This window comes from Heteronotia binoei, chromosome 4, assembly GCF_032191835.1.
Source record: "Heteronotia binoei isolate CCM8104 ecotype False Entrance Well chromosome 4, APGP_CSIRO_Hbin_v1, whole genome shotgun sequence".
Classification (NCBI taxonomy): domain Eukaryota; kingdom Metazoa; phylum Chordata; class Lepidosauria; order Squamata; family Gekkonidae; genus Heteronotia; species Heteronotia binoei.
The window spans coordinates 8,411,759-8,426,637 of record NC_083226.1 but is presented as its reverse complement, the minus strand read 5'-3'; the positions used below and the strand labels follow the sequence as shown (position 1 = coordinate 8,426,637).

Genomic DNA, 14,879 nt, shown 5'->3' with positions numbered 1-14,879 from the left:
ACTAGGCGCCCCCTCCCTGACGCATTACTCTGGCTCCTGACCACTGTCACCTTGTCCTCTCCCATCACCAAGCTGCCCTCTACAAAGTCAAGCCACCCCTCTCTCCCCGATGTGTGACTGGGCCTCCCACCTCATCCTATCCTGCCACCCTCCTTCCTAACACGATAGGGTTGCCAATCCCCAGGTGGGGGCAGGGGATCCCCTGGTTTGGAGGCCCTCCCCCCGCTTCAGGGTCGTCAGAAAGCAGGGGGAGGGGAGGGAAATGTCTGCTGGGAACTCTGTTATTCCCTATGGAGATTTATTCCCATAGAAAATCATGGAGAATTGATCTGCGGGTATCTGGGGTTCTGGGGGGGGCTGTTTTTTTGGGATAGAGGCACCAAATTTTCAGTATAGCATCTAGTGCCTCTCCCCAAAATACCCCCCAAGTTTCAAAAAGATTGGACCAGGGGGTTCAATTCTGTGAGCCCCAAAAGAAGGTGCCCCTATCCTTCATTATTTCCTATGGAAGGAAGGCATTGAAAAGGTGTGGCGTCCCTTTCAATGTGATGGCCAGAACTCCCTTTGGAGTTCAATGATGCTTGTCACAGCCTTGATCTTGGCTCCACCCCCAATGTCTGCTGGCTCCACCCCCAAAGTCTCCTGGCTCCACCCCCAAAGTCCCCAGATATTTCTTGAATTGGACTTGGCAACCCTATAACATGGCCAGCAACCAACGCTCACAATTTTTTTTTATAACATCACTTTTTTTTTTTTTTGAAAAAATTAAAATTAAACATCAGTAAATTACAAATGTGAAAAGTTTCAAATTTGGCACTCTTCAGTTTTCCCATTTTTAAAAAAATGGGGGGGGGCGGTAGTCGGTGATTCGCCTAGGGCGCCAGAAAGCCTAGCACCGGCCCTGTCTGAAGCAGCAGCGTGAGTAGGTATGATTCCCATGAAGTAGGTTGCCAGCCTCCAGGAAGGGCCTAGAGATCTCCTGGAATTACAACTGATCTCTGGCCTACAGTTGTAGGCCTACCCCCATAGAAAATGGCTGCTTTGGAGGGTGAACCTTTTTGGCATTGTACCTCCCCCTCCACAAGTCCTGCCCTCTCCAAGCTGCACTCCCAAATCTCCAGGCTCTTCCCAACCTGGAGGTGGCAACCCCACATGAAATGTCATCTTACTGGCAAGCAGGCAAAGATTAGAAGAGTGTGTGAGTGAATGAGAGAAACACATGTTAGATAGGGAGGAGAGGGGGCCAAGGATTATTGGATTGTAAAAGGGACATAGAGTAGTTAGCTGGGTTTGGCACCCCTGTCCCTTTTAATGACAAGGCCTCGCTCACTCAGAGTTATTGGGGTTAGGGTCTCAAAAGCATATTCCGGTCATAGGCTGCCACAATTTATTCATTTCCTAATATGTATATTAGATACACCCTCATCCCAAGGTATTGACTTGTGTTTGTTTCATTCCCTGAGACACACCATTGTGTTAAACTAGGGTTACCATATTTTGAAAAGCAAAAAAGAGGAGATATTTCCCAACTACTTCAACTGAGTGATGCCTATGAAAAATCTCATTTTGAATACCTTTCCTGTTGACGCTGTGATCATTGCTACTTACCTTCCACCTCCAAAAGAGGATATTTTCATCAGTTTTTTAAAAAAGCCCCAAAGTGGATGGACATCCCAAAAAGAGTCACCGCTCACGTCTTCCGACATGGCTGCTTTTCAGCTTTCACTCTCACTAGCGTTCCGTCAGTTGCCGTGGATTAATTGCTCGTAGGGAGAGGCAGAACCAAACTTGTCGGCAGGGCTTTTTTGAGCAGGAACGCAGTTCCGGCTGGCTTGGCATCAGGGGGTGTGGCCTAATGTGCAAATGAGTTCCTGCTCAGAAATGACAGGCAGACAACCTTTACTGGCGTATCACAGAAATGAAGTCAGGTCATGTCAGCTCCTATCTTGCAAGTGAAGACTTCTGACTTACACTCATTCCAGGCTACCAACTCTGTTTCGGGAAATTCCGGGAGATTTGGGGTGGAGCCTGGGAAGGGTGGAGTCTGGGGAGGGGAGGGATCTCAGTAGGTTATAATGCCATAGATTCCACCTTCCAAAGCAATCATTTTCTCCAGTGGAACTGATCTCTGTCACCTAGAGATCCATTTTAGTTCTGGAAGATCTCTAGGCCCTGTCTGGAGGTTGGCAACCCAAGCTCATTGGGCAGATGGGGGCATTTGTTGGTTTATTAGCACATTATTTCCACTGTGCCTGCTTTGCTTTGAAGCAGCACGTTAGAGAAAACACCAAGACATTGGGCGTTTTCACACTGACCTTAATCGGCAGCGACGCCCCTCTTCACCGTGCAGGATCGGCGCGGATTTCGCACTAATTGCCGCGGAGCACCCGGAAGAGCCGGAAAGTCCCATGGCTTTTGCGGCGCAAACGGAAACCGCCAAAAACCAGTTTCCATTTGCGCCGCAAAAGCCGTGGGACTTTCCGGCTCTTCCGGGTGCTCCGCGGCAATTAGTGCGAAATCCGCGCCGATCCTGCGCGGTGAAGAGGGGCGTCGCTGCCGATTAAGGTCAGTGCGAAAACAGCCATTGTGTACGTGCAAAAGAGCTTTTCCCCCTTCATCTTCACACGGTGCTTTGTACCCGCAGGTTCCTGCTTCTGGGTGGCAATGCTGAATGGCAACGTGGTGGGCATCGTGGCTGCCCGAGGCAATGAAGAAGACAACACACTGGAGCTGCGTCGGATGTCTGTCGACTCCAAATACCGCGGTAAAGGGATTGCCAAAGCCTTGGGTCGCAAGGTGCTGGAGTTTGCCGTGATCAATAACTATTCTTCTGTTGTACTGGGAACCACAGCCGTGAAGGTGGCAGCCCACAAGTTGTATGAGTCTTTAGGATTCAAGCATGTGGGTGTGGTTGAACACTACACTCTACCTGGGATGACGCATTCTCTACTCGAGCGAGTATTTTTCCAGCTTCGCTACCACCGCTACTGCCTCCAGCTGCGTGAGGAATAAAAAAAAAAGCGCCTCTCATTCATTTTGTTCCTCCCCCAAATCTTCTCTGATGGTGTTTTGTGGGAGTTCTTGGTCATTGTTTGCCATTTTCCTTCCCCCCCGCCCCCGCCCGCCCCCATTCATTTCATTTTGTTCCTTTGCTTTGTACAGATTGCTTGTACAAACTAGGGTCCTCCTTTTCTGACACGCAAGTAGAACGATGGTGCTAAAGCTGGAGGTAAGGCTGGCTGTCCTCGGGGCGTACGATTGTTCAGTAGCCCAGGAGGTCAGGACGGGACTCCCTTTCGTCTCCCTCTCCTTCTCATCGTATATTGCCCGGGTTACCTACATAAAGCACATAAACTTTCAAACATGTAACAATACTGCTTGCCTGGAGTGTGTAAATAGTGTGTGCCCTTCCCCCTGCCCAAAGTATATATAAAAAAAATATTGATAGACTTCATGATACAGCTAAGTGCAGCGATTTGACTTGACCGCATCTCTCAGTATTTTACGGATGAGTGTACACATTTATTTTACCGTACTGTATTGGCTAATAATGCTGAAAGAAAATGTGAAAAAACCTGCTTGCGCCAATGCATGAAGAGGAAGGGTTTGCATGCATATTCCAACACGCAGCACTTGCCAAGCAGGCTCCGATGTTGCACTTTTGGGATGCATCTCAGAATGAGTCCCCGTGCATCCAAGCGTTATGACTCATTCCTTGATCCTCATTTCCTTCCTAAGCCAGCAAGACAGACTTGAAGCGTTTTGAACCCTGAGCCCAGTGTAACGAATGTAAATGTGTATATACGTACAACCTGCAGTCCTGTGCCAGACATCTATACATGCAGTAGAATTCCTTTGGGTTACGTTCGACCTTCATGTATGATTTTTATTTATTCTTGTTATTATTTTTATTCCCTCATCAAGTTCTAACTTTTGCCAACTGGTTTAACTGAAGCATAGTGAGGCTCCAGTTTCTTTGGCGACACATTTGTACGCTAACATTTCGCACCAAATCTAAATGCTTCATAAAAGCAATATATTTTTTAAAAAAAGAGAAAAGCTGAAGGCGGCGGGAGAAGCCGGGACACTATTTTAAATCAGTTGCTTAGCAGAATAGTCGGCCTGCCATGCAAAGTAGTTGCCGCTTTAACACAACCAGATTTGTGAATTGTACAGTATGATGCAAACAGCAATGCAACCTAGATATGGCATGGCTCTCTCCCTAGCCTGAATGCAAAGTGCCTGCCACCCAAAGGGATAACCACCAAGGCTACAGCTTCTTCTAGCTCAAAATGCCAATTTTATATTTTATTTCAATATAACAGCGACTTTGCATGTAGTATATCTTGGCAGAGATCAGCAGCTTTTATGTTTTTTAAAAAAGTGATATATCCTAAGAACATTTCTGGTTGCACTTAATTTTGGGTGGGTCAGAAGATACACCTCTTTAAAGGGAAGCCCCCTTTAATGTATTCGTTGTAAATAAAAGATGACAGAAGTTAGGCAAGGGGGGGGTAACATTTTAAAAGTCAAGTCAAGAGGAGGGTTGCTGTCTCGAGGTTAAGTGATTTGCAGGGCAGATCCTGGGAAGGGTGGGGCTTGGAGAGGGGACGGATCTCAGCATAGCATAATGTCATAGACTCCACCCTCCAAAGCAGCCATTTTCTCCAGGGGACCTGGTCTCTGTTGTCTGGAGATCAGTTGTAATTCCAGGAGATCCCCAGGCCCCACCTGGAGGTTGGCAGCCCTAGTCAAGAGGAGATGACGCTGTCATCCGATGGAAACACCCATATGCTGCATTCAAGAGATTTAGCAGTGGGCAAACCAACTCCTGTATTGCTATTAGATGTTGCTGAAATTCAGCAGTCTGAAAACAAGAGTCAGATCTCTGACTACTGGTAGATTATCCAGGCCAGCTCCTGAAACGAAACTGGTCAAATCTAATTCAAGCACCAAGACGAAGCCCTCAGCAATGCCCACAATGATTCTGCAGAGTGACTTGGAGGAGACAGAGAACCTCCAGGAGCGGGCCGTTGTTATGAAAGAGAGATCCCACCACTCAACTGAGCCAGGAGCACACAGGGAAGGAGAAGCAATGGTGACCTCCACGGACGTTATAAGAGCACAACCAAACAGGCATCCAGAATCCCCCCCTGTAAATTAGCAGATGCCTTGACAGGGCTGGTTTTCTTCTCGCCACAATCTGCATTAACCATAGAGTGACGATGGCATCAGCTTGTGTCCCAGCAATAAACAAACATATCAGTAATATCCGTTGAATTTGATTTCTAGAATGTACCCGTTGGAATGGAGTGAGTGTGGGCGTGGAATGTATTTTTTTAACTATTTCTATGCTGTACATTTCTCCTGAAGTTGAAATGTGTATTGTTGGAAGGTGTAGGATAGAGGTGTATAGTGTACAGAAATTGGTATAATATTTTTAGCTGTTTTTTGGTGATTTCATTAATCTCTGCATTACACAGAATAATATTATAAAATGCTAGGAAAAAGTGAAAAAAAACTGCTTGTGCCTTTTAATTATGTTTTTTTTTTTTGTTCCTCTGTTATCATTGCACTAAATGATTTCTGGAGAACCAATACCAGTATCTAGATATTCTTTATCTGAAGGACCTATCGCTGGATGAAACATGATATCTAAATTGACTATTGTTCTTACCTGAGGCACTTATTTTTATTCCTATGCCTTTGTCGTTGACCTCTTTCATATCTGAAAAGGCCCTCAGAATTCGAGCCGTGTCCTTGAAATCTGTCAGTTAAATGTCACAATATCAGAATACCTGTAAAGAGAGCATTTTGGGACAGGTTTTTGAAAATAGATGGCTTTTAAGTGCTGTTTCTCTTGCTAGGGAAATGCAGATAGGCGTCACCTCTCTCATTAATCTGTTTGTATCTCCCTGCAAGTCTTACTCCTGTCCTGTTTCCTTTTTTTGGAAAGCAGAGAGCTGATCCTGCTGTTCTGTTTCTGAAATGGTACAGTCCTCTCGGGTGGAAAATGCATTGGAAAAGGATGTGGGGCAGATTTGATTGTAGAGCTGCTTTCGAACAAGAAAGCCTCAATTATTATTCTGAGCTGCTATTGGTCCGCAGCAGGACTGTACCAACTTTGTCCAACACCATCATCCCTCCTTTCTTCTTCTGAGTTGTGGCCAAACGTCTGGAAAGATGTGTAAATTAAACTTGGAACTGGAGCAAAACACCCTGCAGAGGACTGCACAAAAGAAGCCTTATTAAGTGAGTCAAAAAGTCTGAGGAAATAACTATGCACAAAACTGAACACAATGTGTAAGTGTTTAAACCCAAATTAGAGGTGCCTCAAAATAAAAGGGTAAATTAAGAAGGGGTGTATCAGAAACCTGATGGATCCATGAGAAACAAAATGCTTCAGTTGTCACTGCATATAAATCTGAGAAAGGAAACAGAATATGAGGTGTTGTCAAAGAAAAGGCATAGCATGCAGTGAAGGTGTAAAGTTATCTGTGGAATCTTTGTAGAAAAAGATACAACTTCAAAAGTGTAAATAGTCTCGTCAGCTTCACACTTCACGCAGGGTCAGATCCCAAGTTTTGCCAAGGTACATCTGCATCCAGCGTTTGCATATGACATGTACTGTTTTCCTGGGCATACTGCACATTTTGCTCCTCACAGAATATCTGTCTTCTGATACAGATCTCCATCCAGCTGTGCCTAATGTAATGAGCTTCAGGGTATTAATAGTGATCTGGAATGCCTTGAAGTTGGCCTTCTCAGGGTCTTTATGAGGATGAGCTGGCCTCCAGAGCAAGCTCCTGGGGTCATCTAGACATTGCGGGCGTATGGATTGTCTCCACATGGACCACATTGAACCCTGAGGAGCTCTTGAATGAGATACCTTTCCCAAACCTTTGTAGGAAGAATCCTGTGCTGACATTTTGTTTTGCAAGTGGTGTGGAGGCCTTCCTTCTGAGGAAAACAGAGTTGATAAAGTGTTCAAGCTTCACAGCATAATGAAACAAGAAAAGGGTAAATTTTTAGAACTTGGTTCTAAATCCTTCACACTTCTGTCCAAAGCCTGTGGGTGAGTCTGCTGAATGCAGAACTGGCCAATACCAGATGCTGCGGGCAGAGGTCTGCAACCTTTTTGAACCTGCAGGCCACCTTTGGAATTCTGACAGAGCACAGTGAGTGGAGCCATAAAATGACCGACGCGGAAGAGTTGCCACAGGAGGTGGAAGCAACCATAAAATGGGTGCCACAGCTTACCTTTAGTCACACACTGAAGATCCTTGTGTTGTGGCAACAGCTGCTGCCAAACCAACCTTTTGAAAAAATCTGCACAGCTGATCAAATCTCCAGTGGCCAATCAGAAGCCTAGGTGGGCACCACAGTGCCCTCCTCCATCACACTGGGAACCCTGGATGTAGAGTCACATTGTCCAGTTGCAGTATTGCTAGAAGAAGAAGATATTGGATTTATATCCCGCCCTCCACTCCGAAGAGTCTCAGAGCGGCTCACAATCTCCTTTACATTCCCCCCACCTCCACAACAGACACCCTGTGAAGTAGATGAAGATATTGGATTTATATCCTGCCCTCCACTCTGAAGAGTCTCAGAGCGGCTCACAATCTCCTTTACATTCCCCCCACCTCCACAACAGACACCCTGTGAAGTAGATGAAGATATTGGATTTATATCCCGCCCTCCACTCCGAAGAGTCTCAGAGCAGCTCACAATCTCCTTTACCTTCCTCCCCCGCACAAAACAGACACCCTGTGAGGTGGGTGGGGCTGAGAGGGCTCTCACAGCAGCTGCCCTTTCAAGGACAGAGTCCCAGAGCGGCTCACAATCTCCTTTCCCTTCCTCCCCCACAACAGACACCCTGTGAGGTGGGTGGGGCTGGAGAGGGCTCTCACAGCAGCTGCCTTTCAAGGACAACCTCTGCCAGAGCTATGGCTGACCCAAGGCCATTCCAGCAGGTGCAAGTGGAGGAGTGGGGAATCAAACCCGGTTCTCCCAGATAAGAGTCCGCACACTTAACCACTACACCAAACTGGCTCTCCACACGCTGTCCAGGCTTCGTTTAGCAGATTGAGAGGCATCTTGGCATTTATGATGAAGCTCGTGCTGACCATCTGGTGCATGATCTACTTTATAAAGCAAAGCATTTGGGGGCAAAGAAAAATTATCTATGCTAAACTGAATATCCTCCAGTGTATGATTTACAAGGACCCAGTCACCAATGAACAGGAGTTTTCTTGTAAACTTTACCTTAATGTGAAGCTGATGTTGCCGCAGATCACACAGATCCCCATTTCGGATACCTGCACATCTGTCAAAGTTTTGGGGTGAAAACGGATCACAACCAAGAAAGCTGAAGCCGTGCCACAATTTTGTTAGTGTACCATTATGGAAACCTCGTGAGAAATCACCTTCTATTTTCCTGGCCATCTTGCTATTATAACACTTGTGAAAAACAACACCTGTCTTGTCTGGAAAGCCAAATTTGTAGAGACATTTCCATATGCGTAGGTTTTTTGTGATGTTCACATGTGTGTCGTATATAGCTCATGGGCCTTTCCTTCAATTCAATACATTAAAAAAAAACCCTTACCCACAGGAAGTTCACTATCACAGATAAAGAGAATGATTAAAAAAAGACATGAAACTATGAAGACCAGCGCAACAGTTTTCCCTGCTATAAAAAGAAAAATCTCACCATGGTTGTTCTTGATGGCTTTGTTTCCTTCCTTTTATGTAGATTAAGGATGTGATGTCTGTGCACATGTGACCTTGTTAGTTAATGGAATCTCACTTGAAGCCTGAAGACATTTATGTAGACAGCTACTTGAAAGCCTTGATCTCTCTCTCTCTCTCTCTCTCTCTCGGCTTGGCTTCGCGAACGAAGATTTAAGAAGGGTGCAATAGTCCACGTTTGCTGCAGGCTCGCTGGTGGCTGACAAGACCAATGTGGGACAGGCAGGTCCGGCCACAGCGGCTGCAGGGAAAAGTCTGATTTAGGGTTGGTCCTGTAGCAGTGCGATTCTTCCTCAATCTCCTTTTGTCCTCAAGACCAGCTATGCGTGTGTTCTCAAAGGAAGAGACAGCCTGGTGGATGGTGTGCCTCCATGCTTTGCGATCTGAGGCCTTGATCTAAAGAAATACAATAGCACAGGCACCGGTGCATTTTTGTATATTGAGCTAAAGAAAGGTCATTGGCCATTCTCTCGAATAAGTGCCGTCAAAAGAGGTTGATTGTTTCGATAGAGATAGGCTATTATTGAAATCTCTGGAGGCTTTCAAAAGGCTCCATCAATCAAACAAAACTACTACCTTGTCTACAGGTATCCGATTATCACCTACTATAGGAGCATCAGCTGAAGTCCAGGGTTTGTGCCATCTTTCTCAGCCATTTCCTAATCCTCCTTCAGTAATCCTTTTACCCCTTGGTCATCCAAGGGCCCCACTGCCTCCCTGGCTGGTTTCCTACTTCTGATGTATTTGAAATGTTTATTGTTGGTCTTTATGTTTTTTGCAATATGCTCCTCATAGTCCAGTTTTGCCTGCCTGATAAGAGACTTGCATTTCATTTGCCACAGCCTGTGTTCCCTTGTATTAACCTCGGACTAGCTTTCCACCGCTTAAAAGAATCCTTCTTACTTTTTATGGCTTCCATTACTTTAACCATGCAGGCCTTTCCTAACCTGCTCCTAGGATTGTAGTTTTAAGTAGTACTCTCCTCCAAGCTTCTCCGTGGGTTTTGACCCTTTTTAACCTTTCCTTTCAGTTTCCTCTTCACGTGCCTCCTCATTTCAGAGAATTTACCCCTTTTAAAGTTAAAAGTGGCTGTGTTGGTCTTTTGGGGCAACTCCCTATTTATATAAATTGTGAACTCAGCAACATTATGGTCACTGTTCCCAAGTGGTGCAATCACATTTACATCTCTCACCAGGTCTTGGGCATTACTTAGGACCAAGTCCAGGATCGCCTCTCCCCTGGTAGGTTCTGTGACCATTTGTCCCATAGCACAGTCATTCAGAGTGTCTACAAACTCAGTCTCTTCCTCCCAACTTTGAACACATATTGACCCAATAAGTGACACAGTTTTTACAAGAAGAAGAAGATGAAGATATTGGATTTATATCCCGCCCTCCACTCCGAAGAGTCTCAGAGCGGCTAACAATCTCCTTTACCTTCCTCCCCCACAACAGACACCCTGTGAGGTGGGTGGGGCTGGAGAGGGGTCTCCCAGCAGCTGCCCTTTCAAGGACAGTGTCTCAGAACGGCCTACAATCTCCTTTCCCTTCCTCCCCCACAACAGACACCCTGTGAGGTGGGTGGGGCTGGAGAGGGCTCTCACAGCAGCTGCCCTTTCAAGGACAACTCCAGCAAGAGCTATGGCTGACCCAAGGCCATTCCAGCAGGTGCAAGTGGAGGAGTGGGGAATCAAACCCGGTTCTTCCAGATAAGAGTCCGCACACTTAACCACTACACCAAACTGGCTTCCAACAAGTACTTAGAGGAATCAAAATTAGTATTGCATGCAATGAGAGAATTAGTCCTTTTTGCAAGAAATTAGAGAATTAGTCCTTTTTGCAAGAAATTAGAGAATTAGTCCTTTTTGCAAGAAATTAGAGAATTAGTCCTTTTTGCAAGAAATTAGAGTACTTTTTACAGGCTGTGTGTGCTCATGTCAGTCTCCTGGAACACTGTTAGTGAGCTCAAACTCAGTATGCTTTGAAAGAAATTGTCATTGGAACATGACATTCCGCTTCCATAAAAGGCAAGTGTTGTGTTCCAAGTGCCCCTCAGCTTGAAGTAGGTCGAATAGCATCTTTAAGACCAACAACATTTTATTCCGAATGTAAACTTTTGTATGCATACAGACTTCTTCAGACAAGGAATGAGGTACAGTGAGCAGAGTTACATATAGCTGGTGGGCAGTGGTTTAGAATGCAAAGTGCTACAAAGTTAAAATCCAATTTGAAAGAACATTTGGTCTGGATAGAATTTGCGTGGGAAACCAATAAAACAATAACATGTGAGATTGTCTGTTAGTTACTGTTCTAGGAGTGTCTCATCCAAGTCCTCTGCTTGGCGATCTATAGCAGACTCCTACCATAATATCAGTATTATTTCTTACTCCTTTTATTTTTACACAGAGACTCTCAACTGAACTTCCATGCTCAGATTTAAGTATTTCCTCAGAAGTATGTACCTCTTTTAGATGTAATGTGACTCGTCAGCCCTTCCTTATTTGTCCATTTTAAATAAATTGTATCCCTCAGTCTTAATATTCCAGTTGTGAGTGTCAGCCCACCAAGTTTCAGTAATGTCTATTAGGTCATAGTCCTAATTAGGTCATAGTATTAGGACTTCCAGTTCCTCCTCCTTTTCCCTAGTCTGCGCTGTGTAGAAACATCAAAATCCATGTTTTTGCTCCCTGAGGTTTTCATCTTTGTACTAACCTGCAAGTTAATGTTACCTAGCATATGAACCGCTCCCTGCAAAACTTTAGCATTCTCTCCAGTTATGGGCATCATACCAGGCATTAAATTTTTGTCTCCTCCATATGATCTAGTTTAAAGTCCTCCTTATTAGGTTTGCAAGGCTCTTACCAAACACATTTTTGTCCTACCTTCATGAGGTGCAAACCATCTCCTGATAGAAGAACATCTCAAAAGCATAATTCATGGTCCAGAAATCCAAACCTTTTGTGATGACGTCTACATAGCCAATCAGTTATTTGCAGTTTTCTTCTTTTCCTTCCTAAGCCATGGCCTCCGACAAGAAGAACTGACGAAAACACAACTTGCACTCCGAGGTCCTTCACCTTCCTACCCAGGGCCACATAGTCTCTTTTAATGCATTCTGGGCTGTGGCAGGCAGTATCATTTGTTCCCACAAGGATCAGCAATAATCCCTTGATGAGTCTTCCTACCCTTTCAGTCATGTCCTGGATGCATGCATGCAGTAGACAACATACTTCTTGAGACAACAAGTCCTGTCAGCACACTTTGGCCTCTACCCCTCTGAGTATGGAATCCCCAATTACCAGCACCCATCCTCTATATTGGGGAGCAGAAGCTTGAGGCCTGAGAAATTTCCTTCAAGCTTTGTGGAGGCTGAGAAAGAGTCCCTTGTTCCAGTGGTCCAGAATCAATATATATGGGGAGATCCTGGAACTGATTGCTTCGTAACACAGGCTTAGAACAGGGGTGTCAAATGTGTGGCCAGTGGGCAGGATCAGGCTCCCAAGCAAATGGCTGCCATATGCTTCTTTCTCTCTCTCTCTCGCTTCCTTCTGCATCACAGCTTGCTTTGCCAGGCTTGCTTAATTGCACAGGAGCTACAGCGCAAAGCCTCTATTTTCTCCATTGACTAACCAGCACATGAAGCACTTTATGTACAAAAGCTCAAAAAGCCCAGCCGTTTCATGTTTTCTTCTGAGTCTTAGGCTCAAAGCACTGACAATGAGATTTCTGTAATGAATGTCAATGAATCAAAAATAGGCTTGCAACTTACAGATACACACCAGAACAATACCTGAACAGCATACTCAAGATTGCTACAGCACACATTGTCTCCCGTTGTTGATGCAATAATTCAGAGCAAGAGGTGTCAGTTATCAGAGACTGTTAAATAAACAAAATATTGTAAGCATGCTAATATTTTAAGCATGTTTTAAGGATTATTTTTTAAAAAAAAACCTTTGTGTTTGTCTGCGTCCTTTATAAAGTTTATATCTCCACTACCTGGCATTAAATTTTATGACACACATGGTGCATCCCAACGAGGTTTAATTTTGTCTGATCTGGCCCTCGTAACAAATGAGTTTGACACCCCTGGCTTAGAACATCTTCTGATCATCCTGCTTCAGTGGGTTAGCTTTTTCCATGTGCCCTCCTCCTGTGTTGGGTGCTCTCCCATTTGCTGAGGTACCTTTTCCTCTTCCTCCTTTTGCTCTTTCAAGAGCACTTGATGGATTCTGTCCCTGAAATCTTCACCTTCCCTCATAAATTGGAGCGTGGACAAACATGCCTCAGGTCCCTGTATCTTCTCCTCCAGCGGGGCTACCAACTTACACTTGCTGCAAGTATAATTGCTGTTACCCTCGGAGAAGAATACAAACATGCCACAGACTTTGCATGTTACTACCTCTTCTCCTTCACCAGCCATGCTGCTGTAATCCATTTCAAATTTCGAATCCAGTCCAAATTAGTTCTGTTTATTTTGTACCTTCCTAATAACTTCACTGCCAAGCTGCCTCCCAAGAGGAGTTGTGAATAGCTACTTACCTTCCTACAGGGCCCTCAGGCTAAGAGCTAAAGGGCAGGAGCCTTTGCCGAGGAGGAACCTTGCAATTTAAAGGCTCACAGCCCCCATCTCTGACTCAACAGCTGGAGCAACAGTATAGGGCAGGGCCAGCAACCACACTCAGGCAAACAGGCCCTCCTCTCTCAGCAACAAACCAGACAAAAACACACAGAAGCAATCGGAAACTCCTCTCCTGCAGGCTCCAAGCACAGTTCTCTCACACAGCAACCTCAGTTAATGCTCCCCAGCAGTTAGGAAAAGCAAAATTAACACTCACCTCGCCAGCAGCTCTGTCCCAGCAACTTGCCCCAGCACAGCTGAGTCACTTCTCGGTTATGTTCAGAATGTGTTTGCTGTGCATGCACATCTGTTGGTATTGGTTTCGCTATAATGTAATCACAATGCTCTATGCTTTAATCGGGTGCCATTTGCTCTTAGGTTTATTTAGGGGTGCCAGTTTGAATTAATATGTATGTGCTTCTCTTGAATCTGTAGTCCCAAGCCTAAACAGAGTTACTGCCTTCTAAGTCCACTGATTCCTGACATGGGATGGCCTGATCTCTTCTGCTCATGGAAGCTAAGCCAGGCCAGCTGTGATTGGTGCTTAGATGTGAGACCACCGTTGCTGTGCAGAGGTAGGCAATGGAAAACCACCTCTGAACACCTCTTGCCTTGAAAACCCCACGAAGGGTACCCATAAGTGGGCTGCAGCTTGCTAGTTCTTCCCACCCCCACTCCCACTGAAGTCAATGGCAGAACTTCTCTTCAGACCGCATGGTCAGTGTAATCTTTAAGGCAAGGTGGAACAAAGACACCTGTGTACTAACAGGCCATACCTAATGCTATTTTCGAAACTACTGGATCACAGATGGGAAAACAGCCTGGGGTGTTAACTAGTAACCAGAGATGTTAATGTTTTGCACGCAGCCAGCCAGATAGTGGGTTTTTAACACATTCCCCATAGTCTTGCTCAGTTCTTTTGTCGGTTTGAATATTGACTATTTCTCACTTCCTACAGTGAGAAGAATGCAAATGGACAAGAGCAGGTCCCCCTTTGCCAGTCTCCCTTTTGGCGTGCATTCTCCTGGGGTGGCAATGCCTGGCAGCATCCCAGCTTGAATACAGGAATGCACCGCATGGCGGGGTTCCCCTGTGACGTGTCAGGGTGCTTCAGCTGGCACGCAGAGGCAACTAGGTTAAGAACAGAAGAGAAGCCCTGTTGGATCAGACCAATAGCCCATCCAGTCCAACACTCTGTGTCACACATAAGAGAAGCCATGTTGGATCAGGCCAGTGGCCCATCCAGTCCAACACTCTGTGTCACACATAAGAGAAGCCATGTTGGATCAGGGCAATGGCCCATCCAGTCCAACACTCTGTGTCACACATAAGAGAAGCCCTGTTGGATCAGGCCAATGGCCCATCCAGTCTAACACTCTGTGTCACATAAGAACATAAGAGGAGCCATGTTGGATCAGGCCAATAGCCCATCCAGTCCAACACTCTGTGTCACACATAAGAGAAGCCCTGTTGGATCAGGCCAATAGCCCATCCAGTCCAACACTCTG

The 14,879-nt window shown here is 45.5% G+C and overlaps 1 protein-coding gene across 1 annotated transcript in view; it reads left to right on the top strand.

Moving 5' to 3' along the window:
* The window catches only part of NAT8L (N-acetyltransferase 8 like), a 67,409-nt gene extending 64,375 nt beyond the window's left edge, over nt 1-3,034 (top strand). The window contains exon 3 of the mRNA XM_060236291.1: nt 2,645-3,034. Within this exon, the coding sequence (XP_060092274.1) occupies nt 2,645-3,012 (368 nt within the window). The 3' untranslated portion in view covers nt 3,013-3,034. The remainder of the gene's footprint in view (nt 1-2,644) is intronic.
* Nucleotides 3,035-14,879: the final 11,845 nt, after the last annotated feature.